General features: G+C 32.8%; 2 protein-coding genes across 2 annotated transcripts in view; one reads left to right on the forward strand and one right to left on the reverse strand.

Moving 5' to 3' along the window:
* The window catches only part of LOC133173462 (nuclear pore complex protein Nup214-like), a 32459-nt gene extending 19478 nt beyond the window's left edge, over window positions 1-12981 (reverse strand). Inside the window, exons 1-10 of the mRNA XM_061308450.1 lie at window positions 12897-12981; window positions 6227-6353; window positions 4997-5223; window positions 3672-3855; window positions 3332-3466; window positions 2974-3074; window positions 1959-2056; window positions 1605-1674; window positions 1328-1454; window positions 9-176 (exon numbers count right to left, since the gene is read on the reverse strand). Coding sequence (XP_061164434.1) covers window positions 9-176; window positions 1328-1454; window positions 1605-1674; window positions 1959-2056; window positions 2974-3074; window positions 3332-3466; window positions 3672-3855; window positions 4997-5223; window positions 6227-6353; window positions 12897-12935 — 1276 coding nt within the window. The 5' untranslated portion in view covers window positions 12936-12981. The remainder of the gene's footprint in view (window positions 1-8; window positions 177-1327; window positions 1455-1604; window positions 1675-1958; window positions 2057-2973; window positions 3075-3331; window positions 3467-3671; window positions 3856-4996; window positions 5224-6226; window positions 6354-12896) is intronic.
* A 191-nt stretch (window positions 12982-13172) lies between these two features.
* Window positions 13173-23372, forward strand: LOC133173679 (serine/threonine-protein kinase Nek7-like). Its single transcript, XM_061308669.1, has 10 exons — window positions 13173-13236; window positions 15868-16071; window positions 16492-16554; window positions 17081-17191; window positions 17799-17907; window positions 18047-18154; window positions 19079-19173; window positions 19726-19839; window positions 19939-20064; window positions 20327-23372. Exons 2-10 carry the CDS (start codon window positions 15874-15876, stop codon window positions 20552-20554), a joined length of 1152 nt encoding a protein of 383 aa, XP_061164653.1. The 5' UTR covers window positions 13173-13236; window positions 15868-15873; the 3' UTR covers window positions 20555-23372.
* The last annotated feature ends 1816 nt before the right edge of the window (window positions 23373-25188 follow it).

Raw genomic sequence — 25188 nt, forward strand, 5'->3', positions numbered from 1 at the left:
AAAATTACCTTGAGTGTTTGACGGTTGTGGTTTTCTGACTGGGCCTGCTGGAAGTGGTTGAGGAGGTTGTGTGATAACCGGGGCCTCAGCATGACTGTACATCATGTAGTAAGTCACTAGTACTCCGTCAGTAGAAAGCAGCATGAACAATGGGCTGGGTGGATGAGACCTTTCTCCTGTAACAAAAAAGGCTTATATCTAAGAATGAGTAGAATATAATTGATAAGTTAATACAGACTGTGGTATAAAAACTTTTTTATTTTGTAACTGACACAGAATTCTGTACACTGCATTTTGAACAATAACATGAGATAATTTTCTTTATTATTTATGTATATCTGAAGATAAAGTACAACTTTTCATATACTGTATAGGGGGAAAATAACTCGCGGTGTTAATATTCGCTATATTCACGGTGTTAATAAATCCGTGAATTCAAGAAACAGTGAATAAGTTTTAAATATTAAACCTCAATGTTTTATTTGGAAATTTGAGAATAGACTACGATAGGTATATATACGTGTACGTACACTACATGCTCATTCAGTAATTACGAATAGTACTTGTCATTCAATTATCTTAATTATCACGCTTTACTTTAATTCAAAAAAGCGCTAATAACCTGTATTTATTGTTAAAAAGCTGTTTTAATAGATACAAAACACATGGGTCATGGGATTTGATTACCCGTGCGTAACGTTACCACGTGTATTTGTTACCTGCATTAGCATTATGCGTATTAGTTTTTATGGAAATTTTGGATTTAAAAAATATCATTCGAATAACTATCGAACTTGCTGAAGATATGGAAGGATGTTATTACGTCTACCTACATTAATACATTTATTAGCGTCCAGTTGTTTTTTTTTTCGCTGCGATGTGTATACCTTCGGAAAGATGTGTACACATGCACTCATCGTAAAAGCATATAGGAAAGTCATTTGACGTTTATAGTAAAAAAAAAAAAATTATAATAATAACCGCACTTGTTTTGATTAATCATCCATTAACTACTAAATCTAATCATTTTATATAAACCTACCCTGTTCGTGAAGTGAATACATAACGCTGATAAATGTCGTTCTTGCTATATTAGCTATGGATTACACAGATAAAGACAAGGGAGGTAACTTTTATTATACACCGATTCCGCGAATTCAACAAACCGCGATCGTGTCCGATTAGAGAAAAACATGAAAATTACAACCCGTGAAATTAATCAGTACTTTACAGTACTTTATGAAGATAGACAATAGGAGTTGATCACCGTGTTACTATGCAGATGACATTGAGAATTTGTCCTTGAGCATAAAATATCTTCACTCACCCACAGGAATGGCATACTGTGAGGACAGGTCTACAGCAGCTCCCAAAGGAAATGTGTCAGCATAATCCTCAGTCAGGGGTAGTTCAGCCCGAGCAGCATCATCAAGAGTCCAGCGCTCAAAGGTATTCTGAAAGACGCATCACATTGTATAGATTTATTGTTATAATTCAATGAACTGCTTAAGAATTTCTTGTAAACTACACATAAATTCTGTAACTACTCAATCCTTCAGAGAAAGGATGCATGTGAAATAGGCTATTACACACATTTAATGTACCTTGTTATCAAAGTGTTTGGCAACAATAGCTGTTTCACAAGCAGTGCTGGATGTGCACAAAACCATTTCCCTAAAAATAACGAGTTCAATTTAATCTTTAAAAATATATACCGTAATAAAATACATTGTAAATAAAATTTCAATGTAATGAATCTAAATCAATATGTGGAAAGCATTGTAAAGGTACATGTCTCAGTCTATTCTCAAACACATTCAAGACATGCATTTAATTATAAACTGAAGCATCATGTCATACATGTATGACATAAGCATAGACCACGAGAGAAAATGTATTTCTCATGGAATATGTCTTTTTATCAGATCATAAAAATTCTGATCTTAAGATTTTAATACCACTGTGAGATGTAATTGAAATGCATTTTGCATGCCATTCCTTCTCCATTTCCATAACATGGATCTTCAAAGTTGATAAAGGCTGGAGCCCCATCCTTCTGGAAAATCAATGATGAAAGAGATTTATGATGAAATGTACCAAAACTTCTGGCAAAATACTATGGTTTCACCACTGTGCACTGTATTGTAATTAGACAGTTATTTCTATAATACAAAATTCAAGCATATAATTTAAGGGAGCTGAAAGGGTTTTCTTTGTGGAAAAACTACAATAGAGAAACTCTTTACTTTTATACCATGTGCAGCCTACACGAACTTTAGTGTACAAGCAAAGTTTCAGGAAAATCTACCATCATAGACCATCTCAAAAATACACTATAAGATTTCAAGGGAAATACTTTTTTTCCCACTCTTAAGACAAATAACAAAAATACTACAGTTACTGTAGAACTTTTGCTCAAATTAAAATATGTGATTAATCATACTAGTTTGTGCTTTATATGTAAGAAACACAAAATTCTACCATCTGGTTTCCAGAGGGGGCATCTCAAAAATAATATCAAAATTTGCAAAATTTTCATGTTTTATGAAGTTCTGCAAAATATGACAGATACACGTATGAAGACTTTATGCAAAAAGAATCAGAAATAACTGTGAGATGTTCAAATGTTGTGTTTAAATTTCAAAAGCATATATTTTAGACCTTTTATTCTATAACACTTTTTATGACTCCCTCTTAAAGAACTACAGTTTATTCTAACGACACCACTTAATAATCATGTCCATCTACCTATCAGTTGAAAAATCATTCAAAAAAATTCAAAAAGTTCTTGAATAATGTAAATAATTTTTCTTATTTTCTGATTTCTTAATTTTGTTCAATTTGATAAACTATGTTGCTTTAAAGGCATAATTATGCTTTATTTCAATAAACTGTGTGAAGAATTGTGCAAAAGAAACCGCAGTCAGCCCCCTTAAATCACACCAGAGGTGTAGACGCAGTAAGTATACCCACCGATCCTGAAGTCAAGATGACTGTTGGCTGGTTATCAGATCCATCTGAGGAAAAGTACGAAGCCAAAAACATGTACGTAGATACCCATGCTACTCCTTTTACTACAAAATTAATAATAAAAATTTGTAAAAACATGTTAATACATCAAACTTTTACAGACTCTGTAAAGAAGTACCAACATGACCATTTGAAAAACTGCATTGTGAGCAATGAATGGGGCAAATTGTGTAGGTAAACATATATGTATTACAGTGAGTTTATAATACATGTACCAAAATATTTAGTTTAGACAGGTTTGCAGAATTTTAGTCACCAAGGAGTACATGTATGCTAGGCACACACTGTATCTGTTACAAACCTTCAAACTGCTGGTCCTCTGGCAACACTGAGGGTCTGTCCCAGTCTCGCTTCTTCTTAAGTTCATGGTCAAACTGCATCAGAGTCCCATTACCTGTGCCAATCACCAGTTGCTTCCCTTTTGGGCTCCAGCACACTGTAATTTGATTTTAAAATTCATGTACGAAACATTTATTAAGAAAACACACTGAGTACTCATACTAATATCATGTAAATGCTTTAAATTAGAATAAAATTACAACTGAAAAAAACCTTTGTTAATTTTAACAGAAAATCATTATTTCAATAAGAATTTATTTTAAGGACCTGCACTGAATATTAGATGAGTTCCTAGAACTTACCACTGCGAGCCGCCACAACTGGTGGGAGAGAGGCTACAATTTTGAGGTTTTCTGTAACCTCCAATAGCTGGGCAGTACCATCACTCATACAAACCACAATCAGTGTTGGCTGAGTCGGATTCCAGGCTAAATCAAGTACAGAATTCCTCATACGAATTTTCTGAAAAGGTTCTGCTTCCTGACCCTATTATATAAATACCGGTATATCCCATAAATATAGAATACATGTACTAAATGAGGATTTGGGAATTACTAACTAAGCTAAACTATTAATGCCTTTAAGAATTCTGATACTTGTATATAATTTATTCATCTAGTAATTTTTTCTTTTCACTGTTTACAAGGGGAGGGAGGGTAGCATAAATCTAACAATGTCTCATCTATGTGTGCTACCTACTTGCATGTTTTGTTTAAATTATTCTTATTTATTTTTTTTTTTTTAAATCAACTTTTCTAATTCAGAGGCACTATAAAAAAAAATTCACATGTATCACATAAAAAAAATGTGGGCGTACTTAGCGTGTGATCTCAGGAATTATATGTATGAAACAATTATAGTTTAAATGTCCATGATTTGGTCGACTGACCACAGCTGGACAGACCTTACAAAGTTACTCACATTGGAAGATATTATTTACATTGAAATACCTTGTTAAATTGTAATAGTTAAGTCCACTAATATTAATAGTTACCATAACACAGTAACACTTCACATCAATAATAAACACCTACATGTATAAGATAATAGCCTATTAATGGGTATAGTTAAATGCAATTATATGAAAGTTTCAGTAAGTTCCAAGAATTGCTTTTGCTCTCAGTGCAACTGAAACAACATTCATCAATTCATTTCTTTAGATTAAAATACACATTAAATACACATAACTAACATTTCAAAATCATGGAGAAATGACTCAGAAATAGCAAATAACTAGAAAAACATGTTTAAAAATGTAACATTTTGTACAAAATGACTCATCTAGCCAATTTTCAAGCTATTTTTGAGCAAATCAAAACACAATATTGGGAAAATATTTCCCTTTCCTATTTCATAGGAATCCAATACATCAACAAAAAAAATGCTAAAATTTCATGTGACAGATCAATGAAATTGTCACTTTTCAAGTGTGCCCAGATTCCTGCTGAATGCTAATCAAATGTGCCCTCATTCTTTATGCCTCATTTTCTTAAAAAAGATATCCATAGTTTTAAAAAAAATCACACAGTACATAGTTCAGAGAGAGTTGGATAAATACTTAAATCTTCATTAGTTAAAATCTGAATCCAAGTACAATTCCATCAAAAAAAGAAAAAGATCTAGAGACCTGATTAGCGACTCCACGCACATCATACATATATATTTGAACAACGCTGTCAAGGGAGACAACTACAGCTAACGTCAGTTCATCACAGCTCAAACACAGGTGGGACACAGTGCCCTCTACTGGGATGCTCGCTCTAAATGGAGGATCTGGCACAACCAATGTTGTTCTTTCTGATGCATGTCTATTGTCTATATCGGTCAAGTCAGATGTTTTAATAACTTTGAATCCTAAAATTAAAACATCAGTTTAGTAGAGGGTAAATAACAAACAACATCAAGTGTTCTACAATTGAGTATTGCTTTTAGAAAGAAGATGTGCAAGTCTGGTCATTTATAATATACATATTTCATTTCAGGAGGATGAATTTTCTAAAATTTTATAAATGTTATTATACATGTGTCTATAACTAAAACAATATACCAAGCATTCAACTTTAAATTAATTCTGGAATTATTTGATCCTCTATGTCTTAAAGGGACCTAGACACAGTTGCAATGTCTACATTTTAAATTTCTGTGCTTATTCAAAAAATTAAAACCAGTTAAATGAACTGAAATTACATGAACATTCTTAAAACTCAATGACAACGACATTCTTTTTTATATCATGTCAAACATCTGTTTTCGTAAACAGGGCAAGCACTCTATTATTGTTAATGTTTACGTTTCACTGGATGTGTTCAATTTGTTAAACTCTGCACACATCACTGAGCATGGTGAGTTGGTTTTGCTTTCTCACATTTCTATTCTGAATTTTCTTAATCTGACATAGTTTTAATATTTTTCTTTAATACAGTTGAACTTCGGTATCTCGAACACCGATATCTTGAATACCATGGATATGTCGAAGTGATTTGGGAGTCACAATCACTCATTCTATAAGTATTTTACCCTCGATATCTCGAATACTCTGATATCTCGAAGTTTTTCCTCGGTCCCATTGATTTCGAGATAACGAGGTTTGACTGTACATAATAAAATTTCAACTTTTTGAAGTATTAAGTTAAAGTTACTTTGTGAAAGTGCAAGGATGTGTCAATCAAATGTGTCCCGAAATTCGTAGTTTCAATAATTGCCAGATAAAAAAGTTTCTGAACACGCTTTTATTATATTACCATATAAAATGCTAAAGCAACATATAAGTCATGAAATTATACAGAAAATTTGAGAAAATATTAACTTCAAATCTGTGTCCAGGCCCCTTTAAAAAAAATATTTCAGAATACTCTACCATTTGTTGTTCCTAGAAATGTTAAACCATACAGTGATGAACTGGCAACCAATTGTGTAACACCTTGGATTGGATTTCCTGGCTGATCAAATATGCGTATCCTGCATAGTTGCTGAAAGCGGAAGTCCTGAAACAAATGGAGCTAAAATTATTTCAGTCTATTCCACTTTAATACAATGTATCCATGTGCTTCAAGTATATAAATGTTTCTGCCTAAAAAACTCTAAAGTACTCAAAATTTTTTGTAAAGATTAATCCATAATCCCTGGGGGCCCAGGGTTGGACAGAATATAGTAAATGAAAATCTTGGTCCAAGTAAAACCAGAAGTCTTTGATGAGACTGCATCTCTGATGTTTTTTTTTAAACCTGAAAAAGGTAAATAGTTGCAGGGTATATGCAGATGAGTATGTAAAATGGCAAGTGAAAACAAGACATGAATAAAGCAGTCATTGGTTTGGGAGAAATGTGGCATACCACTGAAGCAAGGAAAATGCCAGGAGATACATGTAGCAGTGGAGAGGTAGGAAACCAGGTATTTGTGGGAGATACCCACAGACCACAGACAGGGGTATCTAATCAAGATGAAATCATTACTTTAATTGTCCCCTGCTTTGTGAAAGTGAGGGGCATTAAATTCCATTCGTCTGTCAGTCTGTCCATCTGTCAGAAAAACTTTAACCTTGGTCATAACTTTTGAACGAGAAGAGATAGGACTTTCATATTTCACAGTCATGTACACTTCCTGTGACAAGACCTTTCAAGACATACTATAATTTTTGACCCCATGACCTTGATCTTGAAGTCTGATCTACTTTTCAAAAATTTTAACATTACATTGAATTGGTCATAACTTTTGAATGAGATGGGATGGGGCTTTCATATCACACATATATTACCTGTGACAAGACCTTTCTAAATGTACTATGACTTTTGACCCTGTGACCTTGAAGTTTGACCTACATTTCAAAAATTTTAACATTACTTTAAACTGGTTATAAAATTTGAATGAGAAAAGGTAGGGTTTTCATATTATATAAGAGGCCCAAGGGCCCAAATTGCTCACCTGCACACTGTGGCTAGGTAAAAAGCAAAAATCAGTTTAGTATTGAAAAGCTTGAATGCATAAGTGGTCCCGACCTACCCTTAAAAGGGAAGGGATTTGAACAAAATTGAATCTACACTAACTAAGGATGCTTACATAATTTTTTTTTGACTGTGACATTTTTCCCTACAAGTTTGAACTTTCATTGTGGTCCCACCCTACCCCCAAGGGGTCATGATTTGAAAAAACCTGAATCTACACTATCTGAGGATGCTTCCATATCAATATGACCAATCAAGGCTTTGGTCTTCTTGAGAAGAAGATTTTTAAAGATTTTTCCTATATATTCCTATGGATGCTTCCATATAAATATGACCAATATTCTTGAGAAGAAGATTTTTAAAGACTTTTCCTATATACTTCTATATAAAAACTTTGATTGTCCATTGTGGCCCCACCCCACCCCCGGGGGTCATGATTTGAACAAACTTGAATCTTTACTAACCCAGGATGTTTCCATATAAATATGACCAATCATGGATTTGCTGTTCTTGAGAAGAAGATTTTCAAAGACTTTCCCTATATATTCCTATTAATTATGTAAAACTTTGATCACCCACTGTAGCCCCACCCTACCCTCAGGGGTCATAATTTGAACAAACTTGAATCTACAATACCTGATGATGCTTCCATATAAATATGACCAATCTTCTTGAGAAGAAGATTTTTCTTATGTAATACTATGCAAAACTTTGATCCCCTATTGTGGCCCCACCCTATGCCTGGGGGTCGTGATTTGAACAAACTTGAATCTACATTACCTCACAATGATTCGACATAAGTTTCATACTTTCAAGCAGAGTGGTTCTTGAGAAGAAGATTTTTAGATGATGCCTTTAATTTTTCGCAAAATCATAATGATCTCCCCTTGGAAGAAGGTGTGGCCCTTCATTTGTACAAACCTGAATCCCCTTTACCCAAGAATACTTTGTGGCAAGTTTGGTTGAAACTGGCTCAGTGGTTCTTGAAAAGAAGATGAAAATGTGAAAAGTTTACCACAACAGACAAGACAACGGGCAAATTTCGATCAGAAAAGCTCACTTGAGCCTTTGGCTCAGGTGAGCTAAAAAGCAATCTAAAGCAGAGATAGTTTTGACATTGCTGCTCTTGAACACTTTTAAGGAAAATTTTATTTCCATTGTTTGAGTAACTGTACACCACCTGAATTCTGGATGTTTCTGGACCGTGATGTTTCGGGACCTGACAACACGTTTCGGGACTTGGGACAACACGTTTTGGGACTTGGGTTAACACATTTCGGGACTTGAAATAAATTTGTTTGAAACATGAATCAGATAATGCAGTACATGCTTAGCATGAAATAAAAGAATTTTAGTAGGCCTATAACACATTAAAATAATGTCGACATAAAAAAACAAGAGACCCATGGGCCACATCGCTCACCTGAGCACATTGGCTTGACAAAAGCACAAATCAGTTCAGTATTGAAAAGATTACTGGTGGTGGGGGGGGGGGGGGGGGGGGCTTGAATTTTAAACTACCTGATGATGCTTCCATGTCAATAAAACAAATGGCTTTGTTGTACTTGAGAAGATTTTAAAAAAAATTTCCCATGTATTCCTTTGTAAACATTTGATCCCCCATTGTGGCTCCTTCCTATCCCAGGGGTCATCATTTGAACAAACTTGAATCTACACTACCTGAGGATGCTTCCATATCAATATGACTAAACATAGCTTTTCTGTCTTTGAGAAGAAATATTTTTACTATATGTTCTTATGTAAAATTTTTGATCCTGCATTGTGGCCCGACCTTATCCCCGGGGGTCATCATTTTAACAAACTTGAATCTACACTACCTGAGGATGCTTCCATATCAAAATGACTAATAATGGCTTTGCAGTTCTTCAGAAGAAGAAATTTTCCTATATATTTCTATTTAAGACTTTGATCCTCCATTGTGGCCCCAACCTACCCCCCGGGGCATGATTTGATCAAAATAGAATCTACACTACCTGAGGATGCTTCCATATAAATATGATCAATCAGGGCTTTGCTGTTTCTGAGAAGAAGATTTTTAAAGATTTTTCCTATATATTTCTATGTAAAACTTTGATCCTCCATTGTGGCCCCGCCCCACCCCTGGGGGTAATGATTTGAACAAACTTGAATCTACACTACCTGAGGATGCTTCCATATAAATATGACTCATCATGGCTCTGCTGTTCCTGAGAAGATTTTTTTAAGGTTTTTCCTATATATATATCTATGTAAAACGTTGATCCTCAATTGTGGCCCCGCCCTTCCCCCGGGGATCATGATTTGAACAAACTTGAATTTACACTACCTGAGGATGCTTCCATATAAATATGACTCATCATGGCTTTGCTGTTCTTGAGAAGAAGATTTTTAAAGGTTTTTCCTATATATTTCTATGTAAAACTTTGATCCTCCATTGTGGCCCCGCCCTACCCCCAGGGGTAATGATTTGAACAAACTTGAATCTACACTACCTGAAGATGCTTCCACATGAGTTTCATCTTTCCTGGCCCTCTGGTTCTTGAGAAGAAGATTTTTAAAAGATGCTATTAATTTTTCACTAATTCTTTATTATCTCCCCTTGAAAGAGGGAGTGGCCCTTCATTTGAACAAACTTGAATCCCCTTCACCCAAGGATACTTTGTGGCAAGTGTGGTTGAAATTGGCCCAGTAGTTCTGGAGAAGAAGATGAAATTGTGAAAAGTTTACAACGACGACACCGACAGACAACGGACAAATTTTGATCAGAAAAGCTCACTTGAGCCTTCGGCTCAGGTGAGCTAAAAATGTTGAGCGTGTGCAGTATTTGGTCAAAATATGTTCTAAAAAGGCTGAGATACTTCGAACTCTTGAAGAATTTGAATGCTCAATAGTTAGTCAACTTTTTCCTTCAAATAAAGTATTTAGATTAAAAAAAATAATTGAAATATTTAAATCCGCATTATTAATTTTTATTTAGGAATATTTTTTACATATATTTACATATACATTTATATTTTTTACATATATCCTATGCAAAGGAGCTCAGTCAATATTTTAATCGAATACACAATCATAAAATTATCGAGGTCATTTTTGAAATTTTACAATTCAGAAATTCACATGTATGGGATTTATCAAATGTATATATTCTGATAATTTTCATTTGTAAGCGAAAATAATCGTGTAAAATGCATTTTAATCCCGATTTGATGCTTGGGTGAATAATATTGTCATCCGCTTTCAAAACTTAATTCCGACTGACATTAGGAGAGAATAAATACAATGTAAAATAAATATTTTTTTAATAATTATTTTTTTTCATTGTTATTTTTCTTCTCAACTTTGTATTAATATCTGTTACTGCTGTAAAGCTCCTGCATTTATTCTTTAATTATATTTCCTGTAAGTTCAACCATATTCTGTTGCTTTTTTTTTTTTCTCTCTCTCTCTCTCATACATACATATTGTACAAATCCATTAGATTTCTTCTGTATAATTAGAACGTCATTCATTTGTGTGAATCGACATGATTTCTAATTTAACATGTATGCCAATTTCAAATATTAGTTTTTAAGCAGCTTCAAACTGTGTTTTGTAACTATCTGATAAGGATCTGTCATCTTAATCTTAATAATAAGGAAACGGATTAGTACAAGTTTTCAAATTTGTTTCCGAATCCTTTTTGATTTTTTCTACTACTTGCCTGTATTTTCTGCTTGTCATTTTCAAATAAAATATGGTTTAAACTAAATTAAATATACGAAGGGTGTCCCAGAAAAACGCAAACTTTTAAAATATTTCATAAAATACCTTACCAAAGTTATTTCCAATTTCTAACTACTGTATTATTTAAAAGTTCATTTCAGCTGGTTTATTCCTAAATTCTGTATACCAAATTAATTGAAAAAAATAAATGAATTAATAATTAGTAATTAATAATTAGTTACTGGAAGCACAAAACATTATCTGGCTCATTATAACATTTAAAAACATTTTTAAGATGTTTTCAAAAAAGATTATGGTATTATTTCTAAGACACATTTCATGGAATTGATTTAAAACGTTTTAAATCAAAAATGATACTATAAATATGTCTTATTTGCAAATTTTTAATTCATGTTTTGTTTTGAAAATGTTTATAAGACATTCTAGATTTAAAAAAAAAAATGATTCCGTCACTAGGTCAACTTGAATTTCAAATTCCACTTGGTCACATTAAATAGATATTATGATGAAATTTAAAAGGTTTAAAACATTTTTTTAAGGTATGTCACTCGGGACATTTTGAAAACATGTAAATTTTTTGTTTTTATGATTGGATATTACTATTATCAATATTATCTGAATTATTTCATTTACCAATAAACAAAAACAATGAGCAATAATATTTTTCCCCACATTTTTACATCATTATTTTTAAAAAATAATTTCAAGAGAAACCATGAGACACGCAACCTATTCAGTTCTCATTACCGACACGCCTTCAATTAACACTTCCCTTTGTGTAGTATCAGTCGGGATATGTGTGTGTGAGAGATCCTAATTGTTGTTTTAACAATTTTATGACAAGTCACATGTTGTTTTAAACATATTGAACGGTAGCTGGAGATCACTTGAATAAAAATTATCAATTATCATTTTAAATAAATTTCATCAACATGAGAAATCTTTTCTAAATTATGATTCAATCCCCCCCCCCCTCCCAAATATAGTATTAAAAGTTTTACTTGCCTTCATCTGTTGTGAATAAAACCTTGAAGTATATTTTTTATGATAATATTAAATATACATGTATACAACATACAAATTAATTATATACATGTATAAATAAATTATAATGCAGATTTAGCTTGAAATAATTTTAAATTACGTGCTATGTGTGCTTAGAAAACATACTATATCACCATAATACAATAATTTGTTGAAATCCCGAAAAATTTAACCCAAGTCCTGAACCGTTTTTACCCAAGTCCCAAACCGTCTTGTCGCTAGTCCCGAAACGTCGTATCAGTCAGGTCCCAAAACGTCGGGGTCCCGAAACATGTGCACCCCACCACCTTGTGTACGATGAGGCGTGGATAAGTGTGATTACTTCACATTGTGCTCATGTTAACCAAAACTTGTTTCTTTGTTATTTCACTCAAGAAGTAACTGTTAGGTTACAAATTAACTGTTGTATATAGCTCCAAAACTCTTAGAACTTTGATTGCAATTGCGCAGAAAAAGACACATCTCCAAGAGTGATTTTTTCATGGTTTGTTTTCAGATGAGTTCAAAGTTGAAAATTATCACTGCATCAAGGTGCAATTTTATGCACTTTCTGGGGGAAAATGCTAATTTAAGAAATTAGTTTGATTTAGTAGCTAAATAAAGCTACTTCAGGTAGGTAAATTAAGCTATTATTTAATTCAAGCGACGTAGCTAAATTTAGTGATTGTACCAGACCTGTGGATAGAGCCATGAATATATAAATGCTATTTTTTGTCTTCTATAGGAAAAAAAACAAACGTCTGGTATATTTGCTTTTAGACATAATTGTAGTTAATCAAAGACATAAATATTGTAGTTCCTGCTTATAAATAATACCTTAACTTCTCTTTCTGGGGGATCTTCATTACTCGCCATTGCGCGCAGAAAAGTAAGAAAACTGAGAATTCTCAACTTTCACTTTGAATATTTCTAAGTCAAAGAAACGTTTTAAGATTTCATGCTATTTCTCTTTGAGGAAGGCGTTGAAGTGATTGCAATATTTGTTTTTCGGGATCTTTCTAAATTTATTTTCCGGAGTAATGAAAAACTTAAAGGAAACCCGAATGGTGTTGTCAGGTACATTAGTCATGCGCACACTCAACTTCCTACCCGAAAGAAACTCTGGATTATTATATTACAGAAGTGAACAGAGTTTTGCAATCCCCTATCTTATCCCGTAAGTTTCATTTCTGCTTTTTGATATAAATTATATAATTTCCGATTTAAAAAAAAGAACAAAGGTATTGTTAATCTTTTATACAAAGGCCTACTTATCTTTCTTTTATAAATCTATAAAATTCAAGGTAAGTGTTTTTAAAAGGAGGTTGATGTACAGTACACAAGGACATGTTCATAAAATAATAAAAAAGAAGTACATGTATATCCACGGTAGATAGGGCTGCATGTGGCTCTCAATATGTTGAAAGTACCAAATACCAAATGCATTGGTAGTGTAAGGAAAGGAGAAAAATGTGACAGACGGTGAGACCAGTCCATGATTGTAACCTGGGCCCCCTGAATCACTAGTCATATACTCTACCAATTGAGCTATCTGGCACTGGGGTCTTTATTTTTGGGTTACACTGGTTACAACTCTATTCCTTTGGTGACAATCGGTTACAATGGTTACAGATCATCTAAAACCTAAAGGGATCTTTATTTTTAGGTTACACTGGTTACAACTATATTCCTTTGGTGACAATCGGTTACAATGGTTACAGATCATCTGAAACTGAAAGAGGTCTTTATTTTTAGGTTACACTGGTTACAACTATATTCTTTTGGTGACAAATCATATAAAATCCAAGTGGGAACTTGTAGATACAGATGTAACCACTGTAACCATTGTAACCAGTGTAACCAATTAATAACTGAATAAATGAAAAATGCTGACCTGTTCACCAGAAGCTGTGTTACTGGTTACAAATGAAGATAAGAACTAATCACTTTGTAACCACTGTAACCAGTGTAACCCTGTAACCTTTGTAACCAGTGTAACCAATGAAAAACTGAATAAGTGCTCCCCAGTGAAAAGGCTATGTAACCTGTGTTACTGGTTACAATTGAACATAGGTGAAAGTCAGCACTAAATTCTTGCCATATATGTAAAGGTCTTTGCCCCCAAAGACACTAACCCAGGCTCTTCCATGGCAGGTCTTCCATGGCAGGTCATTCACCTGTCACTTCCAGGACACAGTGTTCGATGGTCTGAATCTATCTCAAGTTAAATCGGGCTACACCGATCTGAATTGGTATAGACCGAATTGTCTATCCCAATTTCGGCCATGTGTAAATTGAGATTGAATAAAAAATTTCAACATGTAATTTAAAAAACAAAATGATTCTGAGAAATAGTTTTATATTTTTATATTTTGTGTTAAAAGAATTATTGTTAAATCTCATCATTCAGAACATTGTGTATCTTTCGAAAAATGAACAGTGTACTATTTTTATCCAATGCTCGCTTCCTGTTGTGCATCTGTCATGCAGGAAATCCTGACCGCTGGTTGCTGGAAGCATGACATTAAACACAAAGTGAATAAAAAAAAATAAATTTAAAAAAGTCCAAAAATGGGAAAGCTACAAAGATGATTTTAGAGTTCGTGTCTTTCACAAACATAAACTGGTCTGCTGAATGAAGTTCATATACAACGAATCTTAATGTATACACGGTGCAGATTTTTGTGATAAGCATTAAGCACGGACACTGATTGATTTTATACTTTATTTTCACAAGTTAATTATGAAAATGTAACAGATACATGTACTTCAATATTATGAATACGAAAAAATATGTATGAATAAAAACAAGTGCACATTTTTCATCTTTACTTTTTCTTGTTTTTGTGGGCAGTCCTATTTGTCTAAGGTCTATCCCACTTTAAAATGAGATAGTCCAATGGGCTATTTCATTCTCCTGTTTAGTTTCGCACACTGAGGACATGGTACAACATGAAATGTAACAGGCAAGGAGATAAATGCGATGGACCACATCAAGATTTGAATTTGGGACCCCTGAATCACAATTAAAGTGCTAAACCAAATGAGCTATCTTGCCAGGGCTTTCAAAAAGATTAGAAACAGGCAGTTATTTTACAAAAATTGGAGGTACCTTGTGGAAGCAATTTTTATTAAAAGTGTTATTGAATTTTTCTCCATCAACATGATCAAACAACTTCACAGAACATGAATTAATTGTTAAGAATGTTGGATCCTGATCCAATTGATTAAACCGCTAAAATAGTGAAAACGAGACAACTGTTAATATATACTTAGACTTGGATATTACTGCTAGAAAAAGAATGAAAAAATCAATGAATGAATGAATATTAATTAAGAAGCATTTTGATGAATATTTACAGAAATTAATGCTATGATACATTATAATGAAAATCAGAAATAAAAAAAAATATAATGGATGATCGATAAGAGGTGCACTTTTTACATTTTTTTAAGAAAACAAGCTGAAATTTATACCTCTGAGATTTTTTTAAAAATGGAATTTTATTTGGATATTTTGTTGTATCACACCATCATGTTTTCAATGTTTTTCAAAACCCTTGTTTTCTTTAATAAAAACATGTCTCAAAATCCTAAATTCAATTTTTTTTAACCAAATTTGTGAAATTTTCTTCAACAGAGAGTTCCAATCATTTCTCTTTCTTGACTTTTGTTTTACATTTAGAAGTTGTCTTGAGAATAAAAAAGTTGCATGCAACAAAAAGAACTAAACTATTTATCAGTAACTTTTATTTGATAGCATATTCAACATGTTCAAACTTTACACAATAGTTATAAATTATTTCAGTACAACATGGCTCAGGCTGTGCCAATGGAACCAGCTCTTGCTCTAGACCCAAATGCAGTTCAACAACAGCAGGAGCAGGGAAGCATGTATGGATGTTTGGCCAATTTTGAAATTGACAAAAGAATTGGAAAAGGACAGTTTTCTGAGGTTTTTCGTGCAAGATGTAAGATAGACAACAGTGTTGTTGCCTTGAAGAAAGTCCAGGTAAAAAAAACATTATTTTGTAGTTTACTGTTAGTTCAGGATGGGATAGGAGTAGAGGGTCAAAGTTTATACTTGAAAATATTGGTGAGAAATATATAAAAATCTACTCGAGAACAGCAAGACAACAAGAAGTTAACTCAATACATTACAGCACTCAGATGTAGTGTTCATTCAGAATTGTGCAAATTTAAACCCCTCCTTCCTTTTCCCTCCTTATACTAGTATATTAAGACTTTTTTCAATCTCACAAAAATAAGAAACTCCTGATCGTAAACTCATTATTATTCAAAGTGTACAAGATTAAAAGTGTAAAATTATGTTTTAAGATTTGTGCCACCTTAAGGGGTTTCACAGGTTTTAATGAGGAATTCTTGAATGCGGAATATGACTTACGGGCATCTTGTTGAATTCTATTCTTAGATATTTGAAATGATGGATGCAAAAGCCAGACAGGACTGCATTAAGGAAATAGGACTACTTCAAGTATGTATTGCTTGGAATGTACCCATAAATTTTGTTAAAAATAGGTATAATAATGAAATGTTTTTGAAAATACATTTTATCAGGCTATTTTAAAGAACTAAGTGTACAGGTTTACCTAGTATCATATATAAACATCTACTTAATTTCAAGAAACATACTTCTTGAAATTTAGTATACATGGAAATATGGTAGGGCCATCTTTAAAAAAATGTCTGTCAGCTCTCTCCTAAGGGACTGGCTCAAAATGGCCCGACTCAGAAACTTTTTTAAACCTCCAGGAAAGGATTTTTTTAAAATTCATTCCAAAGTTTTCTCATCCCCATCAACATCGATTTTATTTTATTGATGCCTTCATTTTCAATAATTTATGAAAGTTCAACATTGATGTTGAAAATTTATGGAAAAAAAAATTCCTTACCTACCTACAGACCCAACTTGTTTTTCCCAAGTCTGGAAAGGGCAAACAAACATAGCCTAATATACCTTTTTTCAGAATTAAAACAAATCTATATTTTTTTAACTACAGCAATTAAATCACTTGAATGTGATTAAGTATTTGTCATCCTTTATTGAGAACAACGAACTGAATATTGTACTGGAGTTAGCTGATGCGGGAGATCTCTCTAGAATGATCAAGGTTTGTTTTTTTTTTTCATTATATGACATGGTATACACATGTTTTTCATAATATATGCATTCCAAATTTAAATTTAAAGTTCATTCCATGTTATAGTTCTAGATGTTAAACATCCCTCCTACACTCTCTGTTAAGAGTAGCAGTAAAAATTGAGTAAATTGTATTTTATACTTTATTTATTTGAAGTTGTAAGACTGTTTTCTGAAATAAGTTTGGATTAAATTTTAGATTTGATGTAAATTTTGTGCAAGGCTGTGTGTAGCTCATCAAGTTTGCAGTTAATTGAATTCTAACCAGTTTCACTGCATTATGGCCCTTATTGACTTAAAATCTTTAAAAAAAAATCTGAATTCATTTTTGGTAACACTTTGTTATGTGTGGTTCCTATTTTGGTAACATTTTGTTATATGTGGTTAAAATTTAGCCACAGTTGTGTGCAAGAGCTGTAGAACAAGTTTTTTTAAGCCTTGACAGGAATTGTCCTTCCAAATGAGACACACAGAGTATTTGTTCAAATTAGGTGCAAATGTTTAGATTTGTTTATAGAGATACATGTACATGTACAAAACCATTTCCATAATAATGAATCATATTATTTTTGCCACAGCATTTCAAGAAACATAAGAGACTAATCCCTGAAAAGACAATATGGAAGTACTTCATCCAGATATGTAGTGCTCTAGAACATATGCATAGTTGCAGAATTATGCACAGAGGTTTGTTCCTATGCCATATTGATTTTTTTTTTATTCCAGTTATAAATGTAAATTTAACATGTTAATACATGTACCTATAAGTTTTGAGCCGTATCATGCTCTTATTCTGGAAGTTTATATTACTGTCCCTGTGTTACAGACATCAAACCAGCTAATGTGTTTATAACAGCAGAGGGAATTGTCAAACTGGGTGATCTAGGCCTCGGTCGATTCTTCAGCTCCAAAACCACAGCTGCCCACTCTCTAGGTAAAAACAAGCTGACAGATTATGTACAGAACATGTATTTTGAGCTAGTTATAATAAAACTCATTTAGTATGAACAGGTGTACATGTATAACGAATTTATGGGTACAGCAAATTTTTTTGAGATTCCCAGTGAAATTCGTAATAATTCCTTGAAAAATTTTAGAGTTAAAACGAACTCTGATATAACGAATTCATGAATATAGCAAACTGATTTTGTGTCCTGTAGAGGTTAAAAACAATGAAATTTACATTTTTATAACAAATTTTTAAGATCTCAAAATTTAGAATATTGAACTGACATTATTTTATGTAAGTATATATATTTGAAATTCAGTTCATTATATTTACATTCAGTGTAATTTTCTTTATGAAATCCATTGGAAATCTACAACATTCAACCCTCTATAACTGTAACACCATGCACAAAACCTTCCCCATTTTGCAAAAGAACTTTAATATGAATAAGAACTGTAAGAAATTTAGAACTATTTTGTATTTTTAGTCTTAGTTGTAAGTTCTTTTGTAAAAAAAATTCCACAATGTTTTTTTAATAGCCACTCAGAAAAAAATTAAAATAGATATATGCTTCTTACTCTGTACAGTGCAAATTATGGAGTCAATTTATTTGACACACTCCACCAACAAAGAGGCCTCATCATTGTAAATCTGCAATGTCTGGGGCTGTAGATGTGAAGTTTTGTTTTTTGTTGTTGTTTTTTTTTTAAATAGTTCAAATCAAAATCCATTTTAAAATACTTATATTTTGTGTTTCTGTGCTCTTTTCATTTGACTCTGTCCCCACATTCAATCAGCTTTGAAAAGGTCGGCCAATGAGCCAGGTGTTGCTTAACTCCAGTGGTTATTTTCAATTCAATTAAGAGTGAAAAGAAATACCTTCATACAATTTCCAATATTTGTTAACAGTGGGAACACCTTATTATATGTCTCCTGAGAGGATCCATGAAACAGGGTACAACTTTAAATCAGACATGTGGTCACTGGGCTGTCTATTGTATGAGGTGGGTACAACTTTAAATCAAGCATGTGGTCACTGGGCTGTCTATTGTATGAGGTGGGTATACATATATACATATATATATATATATATATATATATATATATATATATATATATATATATATATATATATATATATATATATATATATATATATATATATATATATATATATACGGGGTATATATAATTCAGACATGTTGGTACTGGGCTGTCTATTGTATGAGGTGGGTATATATATACCGGGTATATATAAATCAGACATGTGGGTACTGGGCTGTCTATTGTATGAGGTGGGTACGTACATATATAAATCAGACGTGGTCACTGGCCTGTCTATTGTATGAGGTGGGTACATACATATATAAATCAGACGTGGTCACTGGCCTGTCTATTGTATGAGGTGGGCACAACTTTAAATCAGACGTGTGTCTGAGGTGAGTACGTACATATTTTTTCTGTATATTAATCAACTATTTTTCAATCTGTATGGGTCAGTTATATACAACTTCATTGATATCTATTTGCAATAGTGAATTTTCATATTTATACAGATGGCTGCTCTTCAATCACCTTTCTATGGAGACAAGATGAATCTATATTCTTTGTGCAAGAAAATTGATCAATGTGATTATCCCCCTTTACCAGCTGACTGTTACTCAGAAGAGGCAAGTGTTTGATTGAAATGTATACAAGAAACTGTTTTGGATAATAGCTAAAGATTTTGAACATAGCCATTTATAAATATTATTTTGCCTTTTTTATAGTTAAGGAACTTGGTAGCCTTGTGTATCAACCCAAACCCAGAGCAACGGCCAGATATAACTTATGTGTACAACGTAGCACAGATAATGCATGCCCGACATCAGTCACAACCTAGTATTCAACAACAGGTATATATAACTTATGTGTACAACGTAGCACAGATAATGCATGCCCGACATCAGTCACAACTTAGTATTCAACAACAGGTATACATTGTTTAAATATATTTTATTCCTTAAACATGAATTGGATCAAACAGCAGGCATTAATGCCTATAATCGTTCTCGCCACAGGTATACACTAGTCTAAGGATTAATGTAGAAATAATGTTAAAAGTTTGCTAGAAATAATATTTATGTCTTCTTTCATGTTCTGATATCTGTTATTAAGGTTCAAATGCAGCAGCAACAGCATGCATTTGAGGTACAACAACAACAAATGCTAGCTCAACAACTGCAGGATCCTCACTTGCAACAACAGATGTTCCTACAACAACAACAGCAGCAACAGCAACAACAAATAATGCAACAGAGCATGCCAGGACAACCAGTCCCCCAACAACAGATGGTGAATCCTCAGATGACCCCCCACATCAATACTCAATTTACTGACCAGTAGGTCAATGGATTATTGGCAGGTGAAGACAACACAAGCTTTAACAAGCTGAACTTTAATTAAGTGACTCCAGCATTTGAGATGGAGATTTAACCATGACCCGTCAGTTTTGTTCTTCTCTTTCCACTCACTGACCATTTATACAACATATTGTTGTTATTTTAGACACATAGTTGTAAGATATGCTTTAAATGTCCAGAAAGAAAATGATTACAGGACAAAGTCATTTTAAAATATTATTTACTGTAATTTACTGCAGGAACAAATGTTAGATTTGATAAACTAATGTTACACATGATCTGATAAGGGTTTGTCAGCTTCAAATGAAACAGACTGTGAATTTAATTAATATAAATTATAAATTCTGTGAAGAATTAAGTTAAGCATACAATTCATTCATTCTTTACAGCATGATGATCTGTGACCAAACACTGTACATATTTGGTGTACAGTAAAACATGCTTACAGCAAACATGCTTATATCAAATTGACACTTACAGTGAAGTAATTTTATTCATTGTGACTTTGAAACATATTGTAAACTTATTAATGGCTATAAGGAATAACACTTATAATGAAGAAATATTGTCCGTCCCTGGCTCTTCAATATAAGCGTGTTTTACTGTACTGTACACTTGAACCATGTTAAATACTTATCAGATACAGTATAAAATGAAGTTGTGAAATTTTAAAGTATGCCAGTATTTTTTTTTTTTGTTGACTTTCATCATAACTAGAAAATCCATTTTACAAAAGAATTGTCAAATCAAGTGGTAGCTTTTCATGTTTATTTCTTAATAGATCTGTGGTTGGAGTTCTGTGTGAAAACTTGTCATAGGGCATTAAATTTACAGACTTAACAATCAGTAATTTATCAGTGTCAATTAAGTCTTCACAGAGGCCATAAGTGGAGTGTAAACTGTTAAATTAATATTTATATATATTGATTTTGAATGATATTTTGTGATTTACACAGAATCTGAAGTATTTTTTTAAAAAGTGTTCAAGAAAGCTTCAGTTGTTTATTTCAAATTTTAAAGTTGTTGCATTGTGCAATGTTTGAGTGTAAGAGAGTGAGTGATGAAATGGTGGCCGGCCATCATCTGATAACAAATAAAGATGTTCTATCAAAGAAATCCTATTTATGTAATACATTATATTAAGTGTTTGTTAATTAGTAAAAGAATATGACTAAGTTTTGTGTGTGATATTGTCTTGGTGTTTTGTTTCAATATAATGACTGTGATGTTTGTTTGGTTGTAATAGAAAATATCAAGAGACACATTTTATCATGGATACATACTGTATTAATGAGAAATGAAATCCTGCATTTTAATTTTTTTTTTTTTAATTTTTTTTTTTTTACTTCTTCTGCACATGTATTATATTTATTTCAAAACACATTAAAAATTGTTTAATCCAGACACCACTGGTTTTATAGAAATTAGCCAAAATTCAGACAGCATTCTGGATTAGACAACATTTTAAACAGTGTATTTACTGAATTTCATCATAATAAGCAATATTTCAGAATACACAACATTCGAAATTCACAACATCTGGATTAAACAAGTTTTACTGTACTATCTCCACCTCAGGCTAGAGTGTAAAGCTTTAATATACATGTGTACTCAATTCCATGTGTGCTTTTTAAAAAAATCATTGAATGAACATTAAATGTTGATTTATTATTAAGGTCAAGGTACAGGTTGTAAACTCATTATTTCTTAACATTTTGTTTACTGAGAAATTAAGATACACCAAGTTAATCCAAATGAATGCCAATCTTGTATGTGCTCTTTCATTATACACCACTCTATTGAAATCTCAGGGCCCACACAAGAATTAGTAATGAAAAAGAACCTGATTGATTATCCTCCGCTATCTATTACAGACATTACTCACCAGTAATCCTTCATTTCTGCTTTAAACAGAACACTTAGATACTAAGGACATCCATTGAGAGCATAATAGACATAAACAATAAGTATTTTATTGCAGTTGTTGATAATTTTTTATTATTCAGATGTGAAACTGCTTGATAAAATTAATATTCATTTGTTGCGATACATTATCATGTTTTTAGTAATTATTTCATTTATGTACATGTACATAGTCTGCCGTGTTTTTTGCTTCATGTGCTTTTTATGGGAGAATTCCGTCCACGTTGTTTTAGGTCAACCATCACTTCCATTTTCCTTCTGTCTATTTAATTTTAAGGCACAAAATGAAAATTTTCTTGTTTGAGTTGCACAATTTGGGGGCCCTTATCTCAAAAAAAAATCTTACGACTAAGATTAAAAATTGATAACTGCGTAATTTTTTGTTCAATAATTTTTTTTTTTTTTTTTGTAAAATATTTACAATGTTATATAATTAAATAGAAATATAAGATTTTGGGTGACTTACTACAACTAAGATACTACTTAGAGAAAGGGAAAATATTTATCCTAGTTCTAAGATTTTTTGTGAAAATGAATTAAAAAGCACAGAAACTGAATAGCAGTTACTTTTACTGTCTCAAGATCTAAACCCATCTCCACAGTCATTTAATACCTGTATTACTGAAATCTAACTCTGTACAGTATTGCTATAGAAATTATCCTCTTTTTTTCTTTTTTTTAAGCTTAGTTTCTTATGGCATTTTTGATCTTAGCTAATCATTTGACAGTATCCTGGTCTTTTGTAGATTTTAGAGACCAGAGAAACATTCCAAACTATATTTTAAATTATGTAAATAGTACTTAATTTATTGACAAAATGTGCCACACATTCATCAATGTTGAATAATCATGGTAAATAAACAGTTACCATCCACAAAGCTTTCTTTTGTCATCAGTACACAAATATGCCAACTTAGAATAAATTGTTAATACATTGTACTTGTGTGGCAATAATTTGTACCTCATGATCACCTCAACGAAGTTTGGGAAGCTTATGCAATACCCTCAGCGCCCCAGGTTAAAGTTTCTGAAGCAGACCTCTTTCAAGTACTGCTATGCCCCATATTGATCAGAAATACATGGATGCTGCATTTTCACCAGAGAATGACCGGGTTGTTTTGGAGCAGGTTAAAGTTTTTGAGTAGGACAACTATAAGCCCTATATATATTGACCAAACTTGCAGAGATGATGTATCTAAGGATGCATACTACCAGACTTGCTTTGATGCTAGATCTTACCTATATTTTTTGGTCAGATCTAGTTGGATGAGTGAACAATTTTAAGTTTTTGGAGCTGGTTCATTCTAAAGGAACTATAATTTAGACCAAACCTTGATGGATGATACATTACCAACTTGCTTCAGATGCTGGATTTGACCTACAATGTACATTTTCCAGACTAGTGACCTGGTTAAGTTTTTGGAGCAAGTATTGATTCCAGTATAAATTTGATTCATGCCTACCTGGACCAAACCTTGACAGATGATGCATCTTGGGTCGCACACTACCAGACTAGCTTCAGATGCTGGATTTGACCTCCATTTTTGGGATAAGTGACAAAATTAACGTTTTCAAGCAGGTTCATTCCAGCTTAATATCAAGCCCTTTATAGAGCAAACTTGTATTGATGATACTTCTAAGGATGCATGCTACCAGACTTGCTTTGGATGCTGGATCTGACGTACGCTTTCGCAATGAGTGACCAGGTTCAAGTTTTGGAGCTGATCCATTCCCAAGTAACTTTAGGGCCTACCTAGACCAAACATGTATGGATGATGCATCAAAGGATGCGCACTAACAGACTTGTTTTGTATGATAGATATGACCTGCATTTTCTGGATGAGTGACCAGTTAAGAGTTTTTAGAACAAGTCCATTCCCAGGAACTGCAAGTCTTACCTGGACCAAAATTGCATAAATGTTGCATCTAGGGATCGATGCACACTACTAGATTATTAGTGTGGGACTTTGCTTTACTTTAAGATAATATTTGTTGAGGTGTGCTCTTGTTAAATCTTTACCTGTTTCTCTTACAAATCAAAACTTGGGACTAAAGTGGACAGATCACACGAATATATACATGTACTTTACAGAATTTAATTAGCAGGACTCGGTATAATTATGCTTTGAGGCAAAATTGCTTGAAATTGGCTCTGTGTTTCCAGAGATGTGGCTATGTTTCCAGTGAAGTTGAAAATGTGAAAGTTTTGTAAGATATATGAATATATATACATGTATACAGAGAGAGAGAGATGCCATGAACATTTGTGGAATTAGAATGGACACAAAACCATGGCTTACAATGATGCAATTTTTCAGACTCATAATATCCAGTCTGGTGATACATAATATCAGGGTGCATCACTTAAGCCTTCTACCTGTATGTGAAATCCAAATTATGAATAACCCTTTCAAAGTACAGACAAATAAATATGTTCCAGTTTTATATGCTTGTTTCACATACCAGTAGCTATAGATTTCCCAAGTTTAACTCCATCTGCACACATTCTTAATGATGATTACTTTCTTGATGACATCTTCCTAGGTGAAGTAAACATTAAGTTACTATGACTGGGTGCAACTATAACTAAACCACAAGTATCAAACTGTTCTTTTGATGATACTGAAATTAAGTGAAGTAAACTTAACCTGGAAGTGTGATTAGTTGTTTAAATTTACCAAGAACCAGTAGCTG

The sequence above is a fragment of the Saccostrea echinata genome, unplaced genomic scaffold, assembly GCF_033153115.1.
Source record: "Saccostrea echinata isolate AGI-Se365-2 ecotype Australia unplaced genomic scaffold, CSIRO_AGI_Sech_v1 ptg000056l, whole genome shotgun sequence".
Taxonomy (NCBI): domain Eukaryota; kingdom Metazoa; phylum Mollusca; class Bivalvia; order Ostreida; family Ostreidae; genus Saccostrea; species Saccostrea echinata.

Excerpts from the sequence above, each read along its gene's own strand:
- LOC133173679 (XM_061308669.1), top strand. The coding sequence starts at position 15,874 with ATGGCTCAGGCTGTGCCAATGGAACCAGCTCTTGCTCTAGACCCAAAT. Across the intron at positions 17,192-17,798 it reads ATCTCTCTAGAATGATCAAG|CATTTCAAGAAACATAAGAG; the intron begins GTTTGTTTTTTT and ends TTTTTGCCACAG. Across the intron at positions 18,155-19,078 it reads CACAGCTGCCCACTCTCTAG|TGGGAACACCTTATTATATG; the intron begins GTAAAAACAAGC and ends ATTTGTTAACAG.